We start from the raw sequence: 23,325 nt of genomic DNA, 5'->3' as shown, positions 1-23,325 counted from the left end.
TGACATCACACCTGCCTGGTTTTTCTCCTCTGACAACCCCTGTTTCTCAGCTTCCTTTGCTGGCTCCTCTTCCATTGTTTTACCTCAAAAGTTTGAAGTTTCTCAGGGCTTATTCCTGGGGACCTTTCTCATGGCTTTACATGAGAAAGACACCTGGTACCTTCCATTATTCACTCTACCCCTCTCTATTAATGACAGAGCCCCTATTTTTAGCTGGGCACGCTGTGTCCAGTTAAAAGACTACATTTCTCAATATAGCCATGGGACTAGTTTTGGCCAATGAGATGTAAGCAAAAATGTGTGGGACTTCCAATGCAGTATCTTAAAAAGAAAGGATGCACTTTTCCCCCTTTCTCCTCTCTGCTTCCAAAGGTGGAACATAACGAGGTGAACTTAAGATTGAAAAGCCAGTGCTGAGTGTAGCAGAGCAGCCCTGGACTGCCTACCCCTGGACTTCTTTTTTTGAAGAGAGAAATAAATCACCGGGTGCCTGGGTGGCTCAGTCGGTTAAGTGTCTGCCTTCAGCCAGGGTCATGATCCCAGGGTCCTGGGATCGAGCCCTGCAACCGCTTACCCTGCTTGTGCTCTCCTCTCTCTCTCTGTCAAATAAATAAAATCTTTTAAAATAAATAAATAAATTTCTATTGTAAGTTATTTTTTTTCTCCTCTCTCTCTCTGTCAAATAAATAAAATCTTTTAAAATAAATAAATAAATTTCTATTGTAAGTTATTTTTTTTTCTTTTGTTATGTGCAACTGAACCTAACCCTAACGGACCATTTCTGTTGCTGTCGTAGTTGCGTGTTTCCTCCCATCAGGAAGGCTGCCGAGAGCACAAGAGAGACACTTACAGGGGAAAAAAAGGTGCTAGGCCTCCTTCCACAAACTGTAAATAACCAAGCTACCCGGAGGATAGAGTGGGAGGTGGGCAATACAGCAATACAGTTTATTAGCTCACAGAGAGCACTGAATGCTAGATTAAGGAATTCGGGCTTTATTCTGTAAATCCCTTGCAGATAGGGGACCCTGTCTGTCTTATCTAGTAATGCCTCCACTTTGTAGATGCGTAACGAATGACTATATTCTTTATTAATTAATGCTGTTAACAAAAGAAGTGTCGGAAGGTGGACCAGTTGGGAATCACCATGTGATCTATCCTTGCCCATGTTTTACAGATGAAGTAACCTCAGAATCATTTGCTGTAAGGGGCAATCATCCTATCCGTGAGCAAAGGCAAACCGAAAACTCCACCTTGGGGATGAAGGCGGTCGGGGTGACGGAATTGGGGGAAGAGGGCCAAGAAAAGCAGTTGGGTTAGTGCCTCCACAAGATGGCTGCCCTGGAACCCCATGACCGGGAGGAGGCGGAGCTCCGCCCCAGCACGCCCGGCCCCACCCCTCTCGGCCCCGCCCAGCACCCCCTCCGCGCGGGGGGGGCGGTGCGGGTTGTGAGGTGTCTCAGCGAAGCGCCTGCGCAGTGGGTAGCGGCGCGCGGGGCGGAGGCTTTATAACCACTTCGACGCGCCCGCTCGGCTTCTAGCTCGGGGAGGGCGGCTGAGGCGGCGGCGCTCGCCGCGCCGGTTGAGGGGGCGCTGAGGCGGGAGCTGTGGCGGCGCTGGGCGCCCCTCGCTCCTCGGCCTCTGGGGGCCATGGGCTCTGAGAAGGACTCCGAGTCGCCGCGCTCTACATCTCTACACGCGGCCGCGCCCGACCCCAAGTGCCGCAGCGGCGGCCGGCGCCGGCGCCTCACCTTCCACGGAGTCTTCTCCGCCTCGGCCCGCGGTCGCCGCGCCCGGGCCAAGCCACAGGCCGAGCCACCGCCCCCGGCCGCGCCGCCGCCGCCCGCCCCGGTCCCGGCCGCGGCCCAGGCCCCGCCGCCCGAGGCGCTGCCCACCGAGCCGGCCGCCGAGGCGGAGGCGGAGGCCGCGGCGGCGGCCGGGCCCGGGTTCGACGATGAGGAGGCGGCGGAGGGCGGCGGCCCCGGCCCGGAGGAGGTGGAGTGCCCGCTGTGCCTGGTTCGGCTGCCGCCCGAGCGGGCCCCGCGCCTCCTCAGCTGTCCGCACCGCTCGTGCCGGGACTGCCTCCGCCACTACCTGCGCCTGGAGATCAGCGAGAGTCGGGTGCCCATCAGCTGCCCCGAGTGCAGCGAGCGACTCAACCCGCACGACATCCGCCTTCTGCTCGCCGACCCGCCGCTCATGCACAAGTACGAGGAGTTCATGCTGCGCCGCTACCTGGCCTCGGACCCCGACTGCCGCTGGTGCCCGGCCCCGGACTGCGGGTGAGCGCGGGGGCGTGGCCGCCGGGGCAGGGGCTGCGGCGGAGGGGACCCGGGTCGGGGGACTGGACCCCCACCCCGCGTGTGGCCGGCCCGGAGAGGCGGTCCTCGGTGCGGCGTGTGCGTGTGTGTGACCCAGCACCGAGGGAGAGGTGAGGGCTGAGCAGCGGGAGGGAGGAGAAGGCGGCAACTGCGGCGCGTTGGTAACCGGTCACTGTCCGCAAGCCCAGACGAGCGGGGGAAGGCACCCGCCACCCGCCACCCGCCCTGCCCGAGGGCTTGAGGTGGGGGCTGAGCAGTCGGGGAGGAGAGGGGAGCTGTCCATCAAGTCAGGAGGCAGGGAGAGGCTTTTAGGTGGGGTGCACGCCCCTCTGTCCAGAGGTAGGGGCCATGTCTTAATGACGGCGGGGAGGGGATAACGGGCAAAGGAAGGGATGAGAATATTCTGAGGGCCTCACAGCATTCGGAGGGGTGTGTCCCTTTGGCCAGGGGCAGACTTCGCAGCATTACGGGAGAAGGTGTGTTCTCACAGCTGCTAAAGTTGGGATGGAGGTGATGGAAATGGCACTAGGGGGAAAGGACAGCTCACTGACAGCTCTGGGGCTCTCTGGGCAGTGTGTGCCTTCTGTGCCGAGCTGTTGGAAGGCCCCCTGTGGTTCTTACACTGCTGCCTTGGGCAGGGTGAGGAGTGGACGGACCTTTTCTTTGTCCAGAGAAGCAACGGGGCACTGAGAAGAAGGATGCCCAGAGGCTGACATGGTAGGAGAAAATGTGTTACCCAGCCCCTCTGATCTTGAGTTCTTGACGACAGTCTTTTTAAGGCACCATGTAGCCTGAATTTTTAAGGTCAGTGAGAATATATGCAATATGTGCGGAGACAGAATACCACCAGATTTTACTAGCTAAAGTATTCAATGGAGACCACCCTCCCACCACTTAAAAAAAAATCTGTTACTGTCAGTACATCCCATGAATAGTTGCATGCAGCAAAGAAGAGCTTATCTAAGTGATTAGGAGTCAGACTGTGCCATTTACCAGTTCTGTGACCTTGGGCAGATCATTTTATTCTTGTGTGTTATGTTTTGGGGACAAAAAGATGCTAGGGACTCCTTGCAGTGTGTGAATGTAATGGTAGTAAAAAAGCTGCATGGGTCTTTGCTTCAAAGGAGTTAAGAAGGGCTTTTAATTGTAGCCTGTATACCAAGGCTGTTTTAAGATTTCTATGATGCTGGGGCACCCTGGGTGGTTCAGTTGGTTAAGCAGCTGCCTTCGGCTCAGGTCATGATCCCAGGGTCCTGGGATCAAGCCCTGCGTCGGGCTCTCTGCTCAGCGGAGAGCCTGCTTCTCCCTCTCCCTCTGCCTGCCACTCTGCCTACTTGTGCTATCTCTCTGTCAAATAAATAAAATCTTAAAAAAAAAAAAAAGATTTCTATGATGCTACTATTTGTCCCCTTGAAAAGAAGCTGTCTTAAGAGTGTCTAGGACAGTAAGAAGAGTTAACTTCTGGGGCGCCTGGGTGGCTCAGCCGTTAAGCATCTGCCTTCGACTCAGGTCATGATCCCAGAGTCCTGGGATCGATGAGCCCCACATCGGGCTCCCTGCTCTGCGGGAAGCCTGCTTCTCCCTCTCTCGCTCCCCCTGCTTGTGTTGCCTCTCTCGCTGTGTCTCTCTCTGTCAAATAAATAAATAAAATCTTTAAAAAAAAAAAAAAAAAAAGAAGAGTTCTTTCTATTCTGCCAGACTTGTTTAGAGATGGGTGTGTTATTTAACCTCACTGAGATGGGGTTTCTAAATTACTTTGAAGTGTTGTGGTCAAAGGTATGGTGTTTGTCTATGGTAGATCACTTTCACTTTGAATTACTAAGTGTTGGAAACAACCTTGTAGGCTCTTATATCTGGTGGCCTGGTGATCTCACTGGCCTTAGGAGGCTAATGTATATGATAGGTTTTATAAATACTATTGATCTATTTTCCGAACCAAAGGAATATTTACTTAAGAGAACACTGCATGGTTAATTTTGACATAGTATATTAACTCCTTTTTGAGATGTGTTTCCTTGAATTTTAACTGAGAAATGTGGCGTTGCTGATTATCTTTCTGGAAAGCTCCCTTTTTGTTTTTATTTCTCTAAAGTCAATGACTCTCTTTGCTCACAACATTAAAAATGGACAGGAATTAATTTATAATCTTTATGGTGACAACTGTAAACCATTACTAAAAGTTAATAAAGAATTAAGGCCATTTCTTATTTTAGCCAAGTATTGGTTTAGTATCATCTAGAGGGTTTTTTTATTAGTTAAAAGCATTATAATAATTTTATATATTTTTTTTAATGTGTTATCTGTGGGTTTAAAGAAGGTGAAGTCTGCAGAAAGAAAGCAAGCTGGCATCCAAGTATCCCAGGTGCCAGGCGTACATAATTTAATTTGATCCTTACAACATTGTAAGATAGATTTGATTTAGTTTTACAGATGAGAAAACTGAAATTTAAATAAATTGAGTGTTCAGGGTCATGTAGCTAGTGGGTGGTGGAACCAGGCTTGAAACACTGGTCTTAACTCCAACCAAGGCTAGTATTCTTTCCTCTCAACCTTTTCTTTTTTTTTTTTTTTTTTTCTTTTTTTTTTTAAAGATTTTATTTATTTATTTGAGACAGAATGAGAGACAGAGAGCATGAGAGGGAGGAGGGTCAGAGGGAGAAGCAGACTCCCCGCCGAGCAGGGAGCCCGATGCGGGACTCGATCCCGGGACTCCAGGATCATGACCTGAGCCGAAGGCAGTCGCTTAACCAACTGAGCCACCCAGGCGCCCCTCAACCTTTTCTTTTTAAAAAGCATGCACTTGTTGGCATTATTGGGGATGCTACTGTTTGTATCATTTTATCAAATGTGGCCTAAGGACAACTTTGAGAGAGCCATGGATCTGAAATCGTTTCTTTTCTGATTCTTTTTGTGAACAGCCTCTTATCTACTTTATTTTTCTTATCTGAAATAGGCCTAATCCTTTCCTGACTTGAGAAGCTTAATTAATGTTTGCAAAGTGTTTTGAGGTCTGCAATTGGAGGTGTTAGATAAACAGGGAGTAACTTTAAAATTCTGTCATTTCCCAAACAGGTATCTGAGTTCCCTGGGGATGTGGCCAATGGTTTTGCCACCTCTTGAATGCCAGGAGAAAAACAGCTTGTTTTGTTTTGTTTCAAACTGTTCTATTCTTCTGTGTCTGGTAAAAATCATGGATGAGCAGTAAGTGTAATCCCTAGTTCTCTTCTTCTTGTACCTCACCATCTTTACTTTACTTACAGATCAAGTTCTTGCAGCCAAATTTATCAAGTCCTCCCTACGCTCTGTGTGTGTATGTGTATGTATTTAATAGAGTAGGGCTCCCTGCTCAGTGGGGAGTCTGCTTCTCCCTCTGCCCCTCCCCATGCTCATGCTCCCTCTCCCTCTTTTTCTCTCTCTCAAATAAATAAAATCTTAAAAAAAAAAAAAAAGAATTACATTTGGCAGGGTGCAGGGGGCATGTAAGTGGTCTTACAGAGTTCTGGTCATTAGTTTCACTGTGATTATGTTAATGAGAACACTATATATTAAAAGATTTTTTGTTTACAAAATAATTTTAGAGCAGAGTCTTGAATTTTTCTTTTCCCATACTTGAATATGATTTTATTCATAAATAAGAACCAATTTCAGTGGGGCAACATTTACATTATTGTTTAATATTATTAAGTACGATATTACCAAGTATATTTAAAACATACTTTCAAATGAGATAAAATTAACTCAAAACACAAATAACTGACATTTTTATAGTTCTTTATAATCTTCAGATTATAAGCTCATTCAGGAATAATTTTAGTTTCATACAGGTGGATGGTGATGGTAAACTTATTTTATAAAGGAGAAACCAGTTCAGAGAAGTTTAAGCGTGGGCTTCAATGTCTCACAGCTAATAAATGGTGCAGTTGATACCCCTTAGAGTCTCTGCTTAAGCATGAGTCTTCTCAGAAACCCCCACATCATGTAAATATATAATGTTTTCCTCTCAAGTACCCTGTTACCAATCTTTAAACCCTTTCAGAATCTCTAGAAGACTGAGGGATGAGCAAAGGAGGCAACAGAAAATTTCCTGGTGTGTAGGGGCAGATCTTCTGTACAGATGAATAGGAGATAAGGCTGTCTTGACCTAAATTCTTTGTGCAGGTCCACAACTCCAGCCTCTCATTGCTGGCTCTCTCTCCTGCAGAGTCCCCCCTCCTACCTGACCCTAACAGGTAGTATCAGCTGTTGGCCTTCCTGGACAACTGACCTAGACCATCCCATAAATAGGAAGCTTCTGTTCATCTCTAGCATATTTATGAAGGAAGAACAAACTCCTTGAGCAAGACAAATTTCTCAGTTAGTGGGAAGGGATTTTTTTTTCCCTCTCTGAAGCCTTCCTACATCTTTTATCTCTCTCTCTCTTTCTCTCTGGTATGACATTTTAAAAATTGAGATATAGCTGATCTGGACGTCTTCTCTTAATTTAGCTTTGTACCTTCTATTTTCACAACTCTTCACTCTATCCCCCACCCCTCACCTGCCCATCTACATCCAGCTCCATACATCTTTCCCATATTTGCCAGTGTATCATTCTAAAGTGGAACATTTTATATCACTCCCCTGCTTCAGGCTGTTCATACTTGACCTATAAAATGACTTCTTATGGTCTTTAAGAACTGATTATTTATATGATCTACCCTTATAATTTAAGCCCCTTTACAGTCTACTACCATCTTTTCATCTTGTTTTCTTTTTTTCACTTACATCAATATTTTCCAATGTATATTTTGGTATTACTGGAAAGGTAAACATTTTGTGACTAAGTAAGCTTGGGGGGAGTATTGGATTGAACAAAATTTATTTCTGAGTTTTTTGTACCCTTTAAACATGCTAATATACACTATAAATTTTGCTAATGCTAATATACAGTGTAAATCTTCAATCTGGTGTAATTTTCCCAAACTTAAATCAACAGGAAACATGTTTTTGTTTTTTCTATGGCATCTTAAACTGACATTTTCCCTGATTATTTGCAGTTTTCTAAACTCCTTTAACAGTTACTCTGTACAGTTATTCTGTCTTCTGTTCGTGTCCTTATTTAACAATGAATCTTGTGCTCTGAATAGATTGAGAGTTCCTCTAGCCTAGGTTATCCATATTCCAACTTTTTCTACAACTCTATGAATAAAAATTTTCATTAGATCCCAGAAGAATGGGATAGTTGAATTTTGATGAGGTAGATAAAGAAAATGAACAGCCCAGTTTTTGAAAGAGACACAGATAATGGGGGTGGAGGGCAAGAAGAGGACAGACAGATGATCATTCAGTAGACACTTTTGAGAATTATGTAGTGTTGAACTTTCCTTAGGTGAATATTGGGTATTACAAAAAGGACTTAGGCGTTGTCCTCTTGACAGGGAGTTTGGCCTGTTAGAAGAGATTAGATAGATAGATATAGATAACAGATTATAAATTCAGTGTAATACATACTAAAGAAAACACAAATGCTCTTAGAGGGTAGATGAAAGATTTTGCATGATGGTGTCAAGAAAGACTTCACAGAGGAGGTAATATTTGATCTGGGCCTTGAAGAATGTAAGTAGGAATTCATACCAGGCAAACAATGGTGCGAGTAGAGAAAAAAGCATCTTAAACCAGAGTGTTTTGAGCAAGTGAAGTGCATAGAAGTATAAAAATACAGTAGTAAGTCTGGAATCTAGTTTGGTCAGCCTCTGGATGCACAATATAGAGAGCATGATCTGGAAAGTAACTAGAGATCAATCTGAAAAGGTAGACTGGACTCCAGTTGATAGACTTATCTAAGCCATGCAAAGAAGTTTAGGTTTGAAGGACTTTTTTTTTCTTTTTTGTTGAAGGACTTTAAGTAAAAGAGTTACGTAATGATAGATAACCTTCTGGAATTGGAACTTGGATTGGAGTGGGGAATAAGGAGACCAGATATTAGTCTCTTGCAGTTGTCTGGCCAAGAGGTGACATAAATTTAAACTAGGGCAAAAAAAAAAGAGGAAGATGGGCGCCTGGGTGGCTCAGTTGGTTGGGCGACTGCTTTCGGCTCAGGTCATGATCCTGGAGTCCCTGGATCGAGTCCCGCATCGGGCTCCCTGCTCGGCAGGGAGCCTGCTTCTCCCTCTGACCCTCCCCCCTCTCATGTGCTCTCTCTCTCTCATTCTCTCTGTCTCAAATAAATAAATAAAATCTTTTAAAAAAAAAGAGGAAGAGAGTAAGAGTACAACTCATGACAACTTGGCGCATTTCTACTACCCTTACACATGCTCAGGGTCCATTTGTAAATGAAGTTATGTGGCCTGGAGCTAGAAAGTTCAAACATAATATAGGAACACATTTCTTTAACTACTAGGGTCTGTTAGAGCATAATCAAATTCATAATAATGGGATTTTTTTCTCCAGGGCCGAAGTTAGGTAGTGCTGTGGTGTAGACTGTCACATATTATGATATTTCTGAAGACTTAGGAAATTAGTAAATTTATATAAACATAAGGGGAGGGGGAAGGATACATCTGTTTTCTTAGCAGCATGTAATTTCCGTCACCCTCTATTTAGCTTCTTCTTTCTCCCCTCTTATTTAGCTTCTAATTAGCAAACCTGAATGCTTGGTTAAGCCAAGAGCAGGGTAGGAGATAGGCTCCAGGGTAGGACATGGAAGAGAAGGAACAAGATTGTCAAGGTGGCTTTGGTCTCAAGGATGAAGTTTTTTTTCAACTACCTGGGGAAGATTACCCTATTCAGAATTTAGGAGTTTGCTCCTAAAATGGGCTTAGACAAAACTTTAGGTCTAAGTTCTAGTACCTGGCATATAGTAAACCAATAGATACATGGATAAGGTTTAAAGATTGCTTTAGGGTAAAGTAATAGCCCAGGAGAAGAGTAAGAATGGCCTGGGGAAGGTGAAAAACTAAACAGGAAAGGGTCTCAAACATTCATTCAACACAAGTATTTTGAGCATGAACCAGTATGCTAGACCGTGAAGATTAAAACATGGATGATACTTTTCCTTGAGTCTAGTCTGGTTGGGGAAGCACACATATAAACAGATAATTAATGTGATAAGTAGTATAAAGTAATTGTACATAGGCATAAAGTAGGCAGCCAGCTGCCTGGAGAGGTTAAGTATTAAGTAGATTTTATAGGGAAGATGACATTTGAGCTAGTTCTTAAGTGGATAAGTATTTGCCAGGGCAAGAAGAAGGGAAAGAACATTCTAGGCAGAAGGAGTAGATTATGCGAAGGCCAGGAAGTAGGATAAAATGTGCTATATTTTTATACCATACCTTTTAGGGCAAGATCTCAAATGCAGTTCTAGAATATGTTTGGTTACACTTGAAGGTGGCAAGCACCTATATCTCCATTTCTGGGATAGAGGTTAAGGCTTGGGGATTTAAATTAGCTCAGTGTCATGCAGTATGAGTCAGGGACAAGGAGCCCAGGCCAGGCGCCCAAAAACAGGAATGCCAAGTCTCGTGCCCTGACTAATTCTGTGTCATGGTAATAGATTGTGTGGGCTCATGAGTATTTGGGATTATTTTACTTCCTTGGAACCAAATTCCACACCCAAAAGTGACATTATCAATCTTGTCAAGTGTTCATCTTAAAAGAAAAAAAAATCTGTTAATAAATATTTATTTCCACCAGGTGAGGTAGGAATAGATCAGGAAATGATCAAGGCTTCTTGACTGTCTATGTAATTTGTATCATCAGAAGTTGATTTAAGGTACTGAGGTCATCCAGTACCTTTCCCATTTAACACAAAATAGCAAGCAGGTCACTTTCTTTAGGAGAAACATTGTTTATCTGTAGTAGCTATTTTGCAGCTAGGTTGGGTAAATTTGCTCAGAACTCCTACAGGATATGAATCATTTGCATTCACACATTGACCTGTTCTCCCTTTGCTCTTTCTGAGAAGAGTTTTAGTACAGACTGTATTATATAACACAAATGATATGTCATTGATATTTTCAGTGTCATTCTCAAATCAACTTGCAGAATCTATAATAAACCTGAGAACTTGAGTTGCTGTTATGAACGTCTAATGTACATTCAAAAAAACAAACAGTAGAGTAAATCCCAGAAAAAGTTATTAGCCTTTTTTATAAGTTACTTGAGGTCTTCGGCTATTGGAGGAGAAAGTGGAATAGGGGACAACAAAGCCCAATGGCAACACCTAAGCCTGCACTTACTGACCTGTTTAAAAATTGTTTGAACTTTCACAACTGCTATGTTCCCTTCTTTGTTTCTTTAAATTACTTTTTAAATTTTTTTATCTTAAGTCTTCATTTGTTAGGGTAATCTGAACATTTGGTTGACATATTTTGAACTAGTCAGAAGGGCTAATGGTTGTAAATATATTGGATTGTTTGTGAGAGAGTAATTCTTGGAAAATAAGTGTGAATTATAAGAAACAATTGATGTTGGTGCAGATGGATTCTGAGTTGTGCATCTTTACTAAGAATATGTGTCAGAAGAGAAAAGGAAGGGGAGGGAGATAATAGCCTTATTATGTATTAATTAGTAAGGTAGATGAGTGGTATTCTTGGATTCTGGAGCCTGTCAAGGAAGTAGATATTTCAAGGTATAGATGTGAGCTAAAAAAAAAAAAAATTGAAAGATAAAATGAGCTTTCATTAGGAGAAGTTGATCATGAATCCATCTGTGGCTATTGTCTCAGGCTGTGTGTGCTCAGACCAGCTTCACTGTGGAACTTAAAAATGAAAAAGTATACTTTAGTTTCACTATATTTTCGTTTTACAAACATTCTGTCCTTTAATGTAAACAAATTCTAATCTCTCTAAATATAGCAAACCATCAAAACGATATAGTTTTGTACCCTGTTATTTGTGAAACTTGCTGTGGTAAACTCTTAAAGTAGCTTAAACTGTGACTGAATGCATGCTAGAATCCAGGCTAAATATTGTATTTTCCCCTATTTCTTCAGAAGGTAAATGATTTGTGTTTTTAGAATCTCAAGAAGAAATTTACTTTCTCACATAGAATATGTTTTACAGTTTGTTAGGCATGCTTGTGAATGTGTGTATGTTATGAGTTACACGTATACTCTTTTCTTTATATCATGTGTAGTGGTAACGAGTCAGTGTTACCCCACTGAAACTGGTGAATAATGTCTGTCTTTTTCCGATCGTTCTTACCTTACTGATACCTCTTCCTGTTTCCTTACCCAGTTATGCAGTTATTGCCTATGGCTGTGCCAGCTGCCCAAAGCTGACCTGTGAGAGGGAAGGCTGCCAAACGGAGTTCTGCTACCACTGCAAGCAAATATGGCATCCAAATCAGACATGTGATATGGCCCGTCAGCAGAGGGCACAGACTTTGCGAGTACGGACCAAGCACACTTCAGGTCTCAGTTATGGGCAAGAATCTGGACCAGGTATAAGTTGGCATTGTCTCATTTTTCTCTTTATTTGATATTTCATGATGTGAGCCTAAAGCTGGGAGAGATTATTTTGCTGTATAACCAAGTATTTCCTGGGATCAGAGAGCAGAAAATACTTGGTAATACTTTCAATATTATATTTGATATGTAGTTTCTCTCTCTGACAACTGTAGGTTTTCCAACCTATAAATTGGTAAAATTGGAATGCAACAAAATTGAATTGTTTAGTTTCTACCTTTTTAATAATATGTCTTATACTGGTGAGTATATAGGTCCTTTTGCGAGGGACTTTTTCAAAACTTTAATTGTGAGCAGAAAGATAATTAGTATTAAACCTCTACTGTCTTCCTACTAGCTTTAAGTGCATCACCGCTTTTGGAAGTAGGGTACAGACTGAAGGAAAGGAAATAATATTAGTATGGATTAATGATTAACCTTAAAAGGAGGAACCTTGGGAAGTCAGAGTAAACCTATTTAAAAATGTCAGTGGGTTTATTGCCTTTTATAAATGTATTTTATTTCATTGATGTCATTTGGGAGAGGCTGGTAGGAAAGATTTTACCATTCACTTTTTCCTGGCACAGCATAATCTCCTAAATTGTCATTTTAATAGGATAGTTCCTAGCCTGCTGTGAAAATTACTAGGTGTGTGCTACATAGCATACCCAATTATTTTTAGGTTTTGAATTTGAAAGTATCATGGGAGGGGTCTGTGGGTTGTGTTAACAGCACATCACAATGATACTTGCTGAGCCTGAGAAATGAATTTCCTGAGTTAAAGTTTTTCAAAACTTAAAGCCAGTTCCAAGCTGCAGACTATTATTCCTGCAGAACTCTGCTTTGAATTCTGCCAGCCTATTGGCTGGTGAAATTCCATTTTTCTTGGAACCATCTTTGTCTCTAGGGAAGTCTTCTTGTTCAGAGTGTGGCTTAAGTGCTATGTAAGATGCCAGTTTTGGGGATAGGCAGCTCAGTATGAGACAGGATCCATTTTATGAAAATTCCTGAGGTCTAGACATAGCCAGCCTTCCAGTGAAGTGGGTTGCACAATTTAGAATTCTCAGCCAAGAGTTGACTGCCTCCTCACTTTTTATATATATTCCTAGGAATAATAAATCAAATTAGGTTTAACTGGGGGTATTTTTCTGCCCAATCTTCCTTCCCCCCTTAGCAGATGACATCAAGCCATGCCCACGATGCAGTGCTTACATTATCAAGATGAATGATGGAAGCTGTAATCATATGACCTGTGCAGTGTGCGGCTGTGAATTCTGTTGGCTTTGTATGAAAGAGATCTCAGATTTGCATTACCTCAGGTGAGATGGGAAATGTGTCCATTGCTTTATAGTCTTGTTCTTTTACTGATTTAGGGAAAAGGATGTCAAAGAGACACGGTTGTCTGTCCTCTCATTGCAGGATAAGGAAGCTATAAAAAGTTCTTCTCAAACACTCCTGTGACCATGTTTTTCTTCAGTTCAGCAACTTCCAGGGACTATTTTCATTACCTTCCAGATAGAGTTCAATTTCCCTAGCATGGCTTTGCCACAGTCTGGCCCTAATCTCCTTTTCTAGCTTTTTCCATGTTGTTTTTATACATGCTATATTCCGGTAACCTGGGCTTGCTATTCCCTGTGTCTCCTCTGGCTACCTTTCTTGTTCATGTTCTTTCTTTTTTTTTTTTTTTTTTTTAAGATTTTTTATTTATTTATCTGAGAGAGAGAATGAGAGACAGCGAGCACGAGAGGGAAGAGGGCAGAGGGAGAAGCAGACCCCCAGCTGAGCAGGGAGCCCGATGTGGGACTTGATCCCGGGACTCCAGGATCATGACCTGAGCCGAAGGCAGTCGCTTAACCAACTGAGCCACCCAGGCGCCCGTTCATGTTCTTTCATAATTGTTCATGTTCTTCCCTTTGCCCAGAATACTTTCTGATCACGTCACCCTCCCAGCAAGCCCCTCTTCTCTCAACCTGTTCAGTTCTTATTTCCCCTTCAGGGTCCACTTAAATGCCATTTCATCTATGATACCTTCCCCAGCTTTTTCTGCCTCATTCTTCTGTATTGGCATTCCTTAAATGTTTCATTATAAACATCACTACTTTTACTTCATATACATATCAATTTTGCTAAACTGCATACATTTATTAAGGCCAGAGTTATCTTTTTACAGTTCCTTGCATGTAATGACTTTACAAAGAATTCAGAGTGAATATTAAAATATTGTCCTGAAGGAGTTAATATTTACAAACTTAACATTCATTGTGTGGATGAAACATTACATTTCCAATATAGCAAACTTTGACTTACTTACACTGTACTGATTATCGGGAAACAGAGGTGTGTAAGACATGATCCCTACTTTCAAAATTGCTTATCCTGTCTAGTAAGAGAAGACAAGACAAAGGGAGTGAGCAAAAATGGTTGAACACAGAAGGACTGAGTATAAAAGTAGCCAAACTCAAGAGTATGAAACTTTATGTACATAAAGGGTATGACAAAGTCTTTTTATATCCTTCCCCAGAAACATAGTTTACACTATCTATTGGGATATGGGTAGGACACATGCCAAGAAAACTATTCAAGTCAATGTTCATTAGCTGCAGGGCACAGCACTTTTGAATGAGATGTCAAGTGTGTAGGTTGTGCAGGATCCCAAGTAGTATATCAATCAAGGAAGCTGGATCAGTGTTGGGTTAGGGAGGACAGAGTTCAGCAGCAAAGAAAGGAAAAGAGGTTTCAAGTCTGTAAGCCTGTCTTTACAAACGAAAGTAAAGGGCCCAGAGCTCTAATCTGACCTTGTCTTTTGCTCCCCCTCATGTAATATATTCATTTCCTAAAACCTCTTGTAACTGTTAATCATCTTATTGAAAAAGAAGGCTCTTGCTCTTATCAAGCCCTCTGTTGACAACAGCTGCATTTGTAATATTGATATTAACTTTAGCATGTTTCCTCTGCAGCCCCTCTGGCTGCACATTCTGGGGCAAGAAGCCGTGGAGCCGTAAGAAGAAAATTCTTTGGCAGCTGGGAACACTGATTGGTGCGCCAGTGGGGATTTCCCTCATTGCTGGCATTGCCATTCCTGCCATGGTCATTGGCATTCCTGTTTATGTTGGCAGGAAGGTAAGACATGCTGAGTTCTCTGTGTGTTCTATCCCCAGGTTTGTTGGTAAAGTTTTGAAGGAAATAGGGAGGAGCTTATATTTCAGAGCTTCCTGAAAACCAGCTGGTTCTTAGATAAAAATAACCTTAATTTCTTAAATGGATTTTCATAAACCCCAAGAGATCTGAAAGTTCTTATTAGCATCCTGGGCCTGGTTTGTCTCAGTGACTTAAAGGTGAAATACTTTCCTCACAACCCTGAGTTATTTTGTCTCTTCTTGGATTAACTTTTTCTGTATTAGTGTATGTCACCCTGGTCTGAGTTAGGTTAAAATTTGAGAACGATGGCCTCTTGGTTGGTATGGGATATATTTTAATATAGATGGAATATTCACTTGTCTTTTTCCACCCCAGCAAAAAGATTGATATCCTAACCTACTGACCTGGATTTTCTTTCTTATTCTTAGATTCACAGCAGGTATGAGGGAAGGAAAACCTCCAAACATAAGAGGAATTTGGCTATCACAGGAGGAGTGACTTTGTCAGTCATTGCATCCCCAGTTATCGCTGCAGTTAGTGTGGGTAAGCTAGCCCAGACCGTGACTCTTCTCCTTCCTTCCCTCTCTTTTCTTCCACCACACCCCCCTACCCAGCTTTCTGACAAGAGCAGTTTAGCCAGCTGGCCAGATGTTTCACCTTGGAGGCTCCTACATTTTATGCTGAACCCACCTTGGGAGTTAACTCTATTAGGCACTGTTGTTATGATTATCAGCCACACTAAGTTGTCAGAGTTTGGGATCTTTCATTCCTAAATTAGTGCTTAGAACTCTGTCTGGCTCAGAGAAAAGGTTAAATTAAAGAATATTACTTTAAGGCCTAGTTTTTCACCTTTTATCTTCCTTCTCCACTTGCTAGGGAACCCACAAAATAAAATTACTTTTATTTTGATTTGCTTAATGCCTCACAGTATTTTGGGAGGCATGAGTGTTTGTTTTAGAATAAGAATATTATAACTAACATTTATTAAGGCTCTCCATGTACCAGGAGCAGTTCTGAGGGTTTTGCATGTATTAATTCATTTAATCCTCACAGCATTACAGTCGTGATAGTGAGGTGCTGTAATTTGCCCAAGGTCACTTAGGTGGAACATGAATCAAGGCAATCTGACTTGAGAGCCTGTGCTCTTAATGGCTAAGCACATTCTGCCTTCACAGCAGTCAGATTTTGGAATTAACATCCTGGGGTGATCCTAAGCCCCAGGAGTCACTTATTTAATGTTTGAGTATTGATTGGTTCTTGGATTAGCATGTCAGTAGTGAGTAGAAGAGGGAAAATGAAATCAAGATATACTTACTGTGCTGGGGGCACCTGGGTGGCTCAGTTGGTTAAGCGGCTGCCTTCGGCTCAGGTTATGATCCCAGGGTCCTAGGATCGAGTCCCACATCGGGCTCCTGGCTCAGCGGGGAGCCTGCTTCTCCCTCTGACCCTCTCCCCTCTCACACTGTTTCTCTCTCGCTTGCTCTCTAATAAATAAATAAAATCTTAAAAAAAAAAAAAAGATATACTTACTGTGCTGGGCACTGTACATACCTTCTCTTTTTTTTTAAAGATTTTATTTATTTATTTGAGAGAGAGAGAATGAGAGACAGAGAGCATGAGAGGGAGGAGGGTCAGAGGGAGAAGCAGACTCCCTGCCGAGCAGGGAGCCCGATGCGGGACTCGATCCCGGGACTCCAGGATCACGACCTGAGCCGAGGGCAGTCGCTTAACCAACTGAGCCACCCAGGCACCCCATACCTTCTCTTTTGATCGTTGACAACCCTGGGAAGATATGTGAGATTATACAGCTAGTAAATTGGAGCCAAGATTCTAATCCAGGCCTTTCTAATTCCCAAGTCCAGTCATCGTTCTGTTAGACCCAGCTACCCCTTTAGGATAGCCATCTTCTGTCTTTCTTTGGCCCTTTATAAAGTGGTTTGTCTGTGCTCAGGCTGGGAAGGAGAAATTTAGGGCAGTTGCAACCTGATGGCCTGCTGACTTGTTTCCTTCTCCTCCCCCAGGTATTGGCGTCCCCATTATGCTGGCTTATGTCTATGGGGTTGTGCCCATTTCTCTCTGTCGTGGAGGTGGCTGTGGAGTTAGCACGGCAAACGGAAAGGGGGTGAAAATTGAGTTTGATGAAGATGATGGTCCAATCACAGGTAAAGGGAGGATTTTAATTTCCCTTTGAATTTATGGTGCAGAACATAAAAATCAGTAGAATTCAGCACATTTTACAGAGAGATTGTCATTGGATTACTTTGGATAATGAGCTTTGTAGGGGGTAAAGTATTTTTAGCTTTTCATTTCTTTGTTCCAGAATTATTAGGTTAATTCCTCTGGTACTTGGCTCTGTGTGGCAGGTACAAACTGGTAGGATTCCAAGTAACTCCAAGTATGCTGGTAATAGTAGTGATTATAATAAAGTCTTATATCTGCACAGTACTTTATAATTTTCAGAGGACTTTACACAGTTATTATCTCACCTGGTTTTTAGAATAGCTTTCTGAATAGAGAGGGCAGGGGCTATTATTATCCCCATTTAATGGGAACTTCTTTAAGCTTTTGTCTCAACATCTGTTAAATGGGTTTAAGAGCTTCTGCAGAGCTAGGACTAGAGCAAGTCTTCCAGCTTCTTTTTTTGTTCCCCTGACTTCTACTTTGATGTTTTCACTTTACCATATTAACTAAGCTAGGGCACAGAGAGTCCCACAATTTTTGAAGCTTCAACTAGAATCAACACCTAACATGACCTAAACATGTTTTGAAATCTTCATGTTTGATTAGATGGCATCTATGGTATAATGGACGGAATAGTGGACTTGGAATCAGAAGTGTAGTTTTTTTGTTTTTTTTTTTAAAGATTTTTATTTATTTATTTGACAGAGAGAGAGACAGTGAGAGCAGGAACACAAGCAGGGGGAGTGGGAGAGGGAGAAGCAGGCCTCCTGCCGAGCAGGGAGCCCGATGTGGGACTCGATCCCAGGACCCCGGGATCATGACCTGAGCCGAAGGCAGACGCTTAACGACTGAGCCACCCAGGCGCCCAGAAGTGTAGTTTTGTGTGACCAGCCATGACTTGGACATGTCATTTAGTTCTAGACTTTCGTTTTCTCCTCTAAAATTCAGTCTGTTATTGCATAGTTATTGGGAAGATTAAATATTAACAATATGTTAAAACACCTAATGTGTGGTGGCTGCATATAGTAGCTGTTCGTTAATTGAGTAAATGAGGATTTTTCTACATGAATATTCTCCACTCTGAAGAATCATTACAGGAAAATAACAGACTCTATTTTGATGCTGTGTTATCTTGAATTGAAATGTTTGGTTCCATCCCCAGTGGCCGATGCCTGGCGAGCCCTCAAGAATCCCAGCATTGGGGAAAGCAGCATTGAAGGTCTGACTAGCGTATTGAGTACCAGCGGAAGCCCTACAGATGGACTCAGTGTTATGCAGGGTCCATACAGCGAGACAGCCAGCTTTGCAGCTCTCTCAGGGGGCACTCTGAGTGGTGGCATTCTTTCCAGTGGCAAGGGAAAATACAGCAGGTAAGCAAATGGATAATTTCTTTTTTTTTTTTTTTTTAAAGATTTTATTTATTTATTCATGAGAGACAGAGAGAGGGAGAGAGGCAGAGGGAGAAGCAGGCTCCCAAGGAACAGAGAGCCCGATGCGGGACTCGATCCTAGGACCCTGGGATCATGACCTGAGCTGAAGGCAGACGCTTAACCATCTGAGCCACCCAGGCACCCCGCAAATGGATAATTTCTGACAGAACCAGTTGGAATGATAAGTAACATACCTGTATTGAGCCATGTCTCTGTGCTAAGCACATCTCATATATCATCTCATTTTGATGTAATCATCAGTGGTTTGTGGGGTTTTTTGTTGTCTTTTTTTTTTTTTTTTTTTTAATTTTATAATGAGAAAACAGGCTCTGAAACGTTAAATGACTTAACAGAAAGTTCAGTGTTCTTTCCACTGCACCATAGTGGCTCCATATAAAGAGCAATCCTGACTTCAGATTTTCCCTCTAAAACATTAGGCTGCCTGCTTCTAGAAGGGAAAGCATGCATTTTTATAGAATTCCCAAGGCTGTGCTCACCATTAGGCTTGTCATTGACTTTCAATTGAATAGCATTTATACTGTGTGTTGTTGGCTTACTGGTGCTGTGATCCTTATTACTTTCTTATTCTTATTCCCATTTGATAGATAAGGAAAATCAATTCTATGAATTTGTGTTGAGAAGCTGTAAAGCTTTATGACTAAAAATGTTATGACTTGCTTAGTCATTTAGTTAGATAGATAAACCAGAACGTATTCAGAGGAGCATAGCAGGTATTATATGAGAAGCAGTTAGTTGAATGCACTGGAGAAGAAAGACCTGCAGATGGGGCAAAACAAGGTAGGCAAGTAGGAGAAATGGTTGCCTTCAGATAACTGAAGGACTTTGAACAGGAAGAAAGGATTCTGACTCATGCCAAGAGGTAGATTAAGACAACTTGGCGGAAGCTAGAAGGAAACTTAATTTTGTTTCATTATAGAGAATATTGGAAAAATCTATATAAAAGTTCAAAGAAGGATTGGATTCCTTTAGAAGATACTGAGCTGCCTATCCCTGGAAGTGTTTAAAGTAAGACCAGATGGCCATTTGGCTATTAGAAGGAGTCAAGCAACAGATGACAGATGGACTGGATCCCACACCTGAGTGCCTGTCAGTCACCTGGGAGCCTCTTAAAAATAGATTTCAGGGCCTTATCCCAAAATTAATAAATTGAATCCCCTGGAGTAGGACCTAGGGATCTGTGTTTTGAAAAGGTTCCCCAGGTGATTGCACAAGCTAGCATCTGGGAAGCACCTAAGTGATGACATTTGTGAAAGGCCTCTTCCAATTCTCAGATTCTATGGAAAAGTTGAAACTAGAATGTAGGTCTCTGATTCGACACACTTTCCATTGCACTGCCTCATTTTCCTGGGCCATGGCACATTCTTGAAGGGTATCTGAGGCTGGAGCTGCAGAGTGAAGGTGTGGGCAGTAGGATGGGGGTTGCTCGAATGTGCAGCTGAAGGCTGCTGCTGACCTGTCTGTGCCTCATGACTCTGGTTGTCTCTTGTTAGGGGATCCCGCCCCCACATGCCAGAGAACTCACTGCTGGGCTTTCTTAAAACCATCACCCTTGTAAATAAGCAGACAGACATAATTGGAGACTGACTTGCTGAAATTGCAGCTTAGCCAGTCCAGCTGTTCCAGTTCTGTGAAAGCCTTTTATAGGAAGTGGATGAGTCAGATGGGTTTGACTGTGAAACCTATTAAGAGGAAATACTTAGGTGTGTAGCAAACCGGTGTTAGAGCCAAGGAGGGAAATAGTTCTGGGTTCTCAGCTTTGAGACACCATCGGGAAAGTTTGCTGCTCCTGTGGGAGGTCAGATCCTCGATGTCCTTTAATCTTATAGCCTGGGGGTAATTTGATTGCTAAGTGTTTTGAGTTCCTATGTGCAAGACACAGAGGGTAAAGTGTGAATGAGATGTGGTCTCTCCTTTTTTTGGAACTCACAGATGAGTGAGGGAGAGATGCATAAATTAATTTAATAAATAGGTAGATGCTGTGGGAGCATTTAATAGGGAATGACTGGTTTGCTGGGAGAGTGAGGGGGATGATACTTCCTCTGTTGTTAAGGACTGAATATGAGTTTGTCACATAGAGAAAGGAAACTTCCAGAGAGAGGGAATAGCATGTGCAAAGTCATGGAGGTAAACAACATATATAGGTGTGTAAGGAAAGAAAGAATTCAGAGTGATTATGATTTGGAACCTATGGTGAGAGATGGAACTGGAGAGAGAGCTTGGAGGCAGATCAGAAAACCAGGAGAGGACTGTTGGCAGTAGAGAGCCAAGAGAGGACTGTTAGAGTCATCAGGACTTTGTCCACACTGGCACTGATGTGGAAGGTGTTGGACTTGAACTTCAGGCTGCTGGAGAGAGAACCCAATTGCAATTTTCCAGGCAGGAGATGTTCAACGCCTAAAGTTAAGTAGTAGCAATGGGGATAGAAAGGAGGGGACGATTTCAGTAGATATTCGAGAGAGAAACTGTGTGAGCATCTATTTGAGCTATTTGACAATTGGAGAAGATCAGATCAACTCAATTAGCAAGAGAATAATAGAGATGTGTGCCAGGAAGCAGACTGTCTCGGAATACCCAGGTCTCGTATTAACTTGATCGTCCCCTCTTTACACAGGTTAGAAGTCCAAGCCGATGTCCAAAAGGAAATTTTCCCCAAAGACACAGCCAGTCTTGGTGCAATTAGTGACAACGCAAGTACTCGTGCTATGGCCGGTTCCATAATCAGTTCCTACAACCCACAGGACAGGTATGTGAACAGTCAGAGATGCCCAGGAGAGGTTACAGTTTGTGGTCGGGTCCTAGGCCTTCAGAAGCTCAATGCCTCATGTTAGGGCTGTGAGTACCATCAGATGGGATATAGAGTGTGTGCCCTGAGTGCACTGGGTAGGTTCTTGTTATAAGAGTGTTTGGGATCTCTTGATTGATTCTTCTTCTTAGCATTTGATTTTTAGGGGTTTCTTTCTTCCTTTTCTTTCCTTCCCCCATTTTTGGGGGTCTTTTTTGGCTATTGTATAATTATTCTCATGAAACTTAAGGAGCTAGATTGCTGTTCACTGATGTCTGTGGGTCTGTGGCTTTTGCTCTCATGTCACCCTTTGCCTGATGTGACTCCTGTCACCTAGTTCTCTTTATTTTTGAGAAGCTAGTATAACTGATACGGTGTGATTGCAGCACTCCCTACTGGAGAGGTTCTGGTTTCTTCTAATTGTGCCACAGTAGTAAAACTACGAATCTTCTTTCACTTTCGTATTTGAGTAGGATAGTGTGAGGGTCTGACCCTTAGTTGAATTTTGAAAGCTCTTTTTTAGTTGTGTAAAGAAATTGGCAGAGGTGCGTGTGTGTTCTTAATCATCAAAAGGGATCTAGTTCTTCTTCATCTTATTGGAGAGTTAGGTTAAATTTTTATTTTTGCTAAAAGTGAGCTTTCATCTACAGTTGACCTATGTTTTGGACTTCCTAATCCTGAATCCACAAACTGCTTGTACCAACAGGTATAGCATGAGCCATACATGACTCAGCAAAGTGGATTTTGTCTCCACAGAGAATGCAACAATATGGAAATCCAAGTGGACATTGAAGCCAAACCAAGCCACTATCAGCTGGTGAGTGGAAGCAGCACGGAGGACTCGCTCCATGTTCATGCTCAGACGGCAGAGAATGAAGAAGAAGGTAGTGGTCGTGGTGCCAGCGGCGGCAATGAAGAGGATCCCTCCTGCAGACACCAAAGCTGTGAACAGAAGGACTGTTTGGCCAGCAAAGCTTGGGACATCAGCCTGGCCCAGCCCGAGAGCATCCGAAGTGACCTGGAGAGCTCTGATACGCAGTCAGACGATGTGCCAGACATCACCTCAGATGAGTGTGGCTCCCCTCGCTCCCATACGGCAGCCTGCCCCGCGACTCCCAGAGCCCAAGGTGCACCGAGCCCAAGTGCCCATACGAACCTCTCTGCCCCAGCCGAGGGGAAGACTGTCTTGAAGCCAGAAGGTGCAGAAGCCAGAGTATGAAGTGGAATGAATGCTCCTGTTCTGAGAAGCACACTTGTTGTAACTGCATCTTTTGGAATATTTTTCTGGGGAGGCGGGGATTTATGTATTTAATTTCAAAGATTCTCTGGTCACAGGTTTTCCCCAGGGAAATTCTGAGAAATTTGCAGTTTCTTACCAGAAAAAAACATGGAGATTTTTGCCCTTAGTCCTACCCCCACCCCCTCCCTCCTTTTTTTAGTTTTAATTTATTGGTTAAACTGATGGTGGCGATTCGTGAGGTGTGTCAAAGAGTGTACAGATGTATGTGTGTATATTGTATGTATGCTAACATATTACTGAAGGACACATTTTAATAAAGATTTCTGTCGTAATTCAACTCAATCTCATTTTCCTTGGCTTGGATAGTTCTACAGAGCCAAGTGTTTGAATAGACCACTCACGTCTTTAACAGTCTCTAGATCGGAGTTTTCCCAATCCCAGGAAAGGATTGTATTCTAATTAGACTGCAGTGGAGTCCTCTATAAACCAATGACTCCTAGCCTGACAGGAAGCAAAGGTAGCTTGCTTTGGACTGCGTAGTCAGACTGAATGAAGCCTTAGCTGAGTCAGCCATGTGAAGAAGCTGTAGATTAAAATGAACCTTGTTTGCCCTCTTGAGGCAGCTGTGTAGTTTTGCTGTTAAAGCTTTACTTCGCATTGTAGTCACCAGTAGAAATGTACTTCAGAGGAGGGAAGGGGCGGTGGCTGTTGCAGTGCCTCTTCGGAGAGAGCCCAGTGAATGGTGCAGGGTTAAAACTTGGGGACAAAGTATTCTTACTGGAGAAGGAAAGGTC

The 23,325-nt window shown here is 42.9% G+C and overlaps 1 protein-coding gene across 3 annotated transcripts; it reads left to right on the top strand.

Annotated features, from left to right (window-relative positions):
* The first annotated feature begins 1,529 nt into the window (after positions 1 to 1,529).
* On the top strand, positions 1,530 to 22,868 carry RNF19B (ring finger protein 19B). Of its 3 annotated transcripts, none has more exons than XM_081818017.1 (9): positions 1,533 to 2,279; positions 11,531 to 11,736; positions 12,917 to 13,058; positions 14,697 to 14,859; positions 15,306 to 15,420; positions 16,899 to 17,039; positions 18,221 to 18,428; positions 21,121 to 21,252; positions 22,048 to 22,868. In XM_081818017.1, the coding sequence occupies exons 1-9, from the start codon at positions 1,648 to 1,650 to the stop codon at positions 22,508 to 22,510; spliced, it is 2,202 nt and encodes a 733-aa protein (XP_081674143.1). In that variant the 5' UTR covers positions 1,533 to 1,647; the 3' UTR covers positions 22,511 to 22,868. The 3 variants fall into 3 exon arrangements, with proteins under 3 accessions (XP_081674144.1, XP_081674143.1, XP_081674145.1); XM_081818019.1 differs by having other exon boundaries at positions 1,534 to 2,279; positions 12,914 to 13,058; XM_081818018.1 differs by lacking the exon at positions 21,121 to 21,252 and having other exon boundaries at positions 1,530 to 2,279; positions 12,914 to 13,058.
* The last annotated feature ends 457 nt before the right edge of the window (positions 22,869 to 23,325 follow it).

Source organism: Leptonychotes weddellii, chromosome 4, assembly GCF_054177405.1.
Source record: "Leptonychotes weddellii isolate Sample4059 chromosome 4, ASM5417740v2, whole genome shotgun sequence".
In the NCBI taxonomy this organism is placed as follows: Eukaryota; Metazoa; Chordata; class Mammalia; order Carnivora; family Phocidae; genus Leptonychotes; species Leptonychotes weddellii.
Note: the sequence above shows the minus strand (reverse complement) of the source record. Positions and strands in the feature narration are given on the sequence as shown.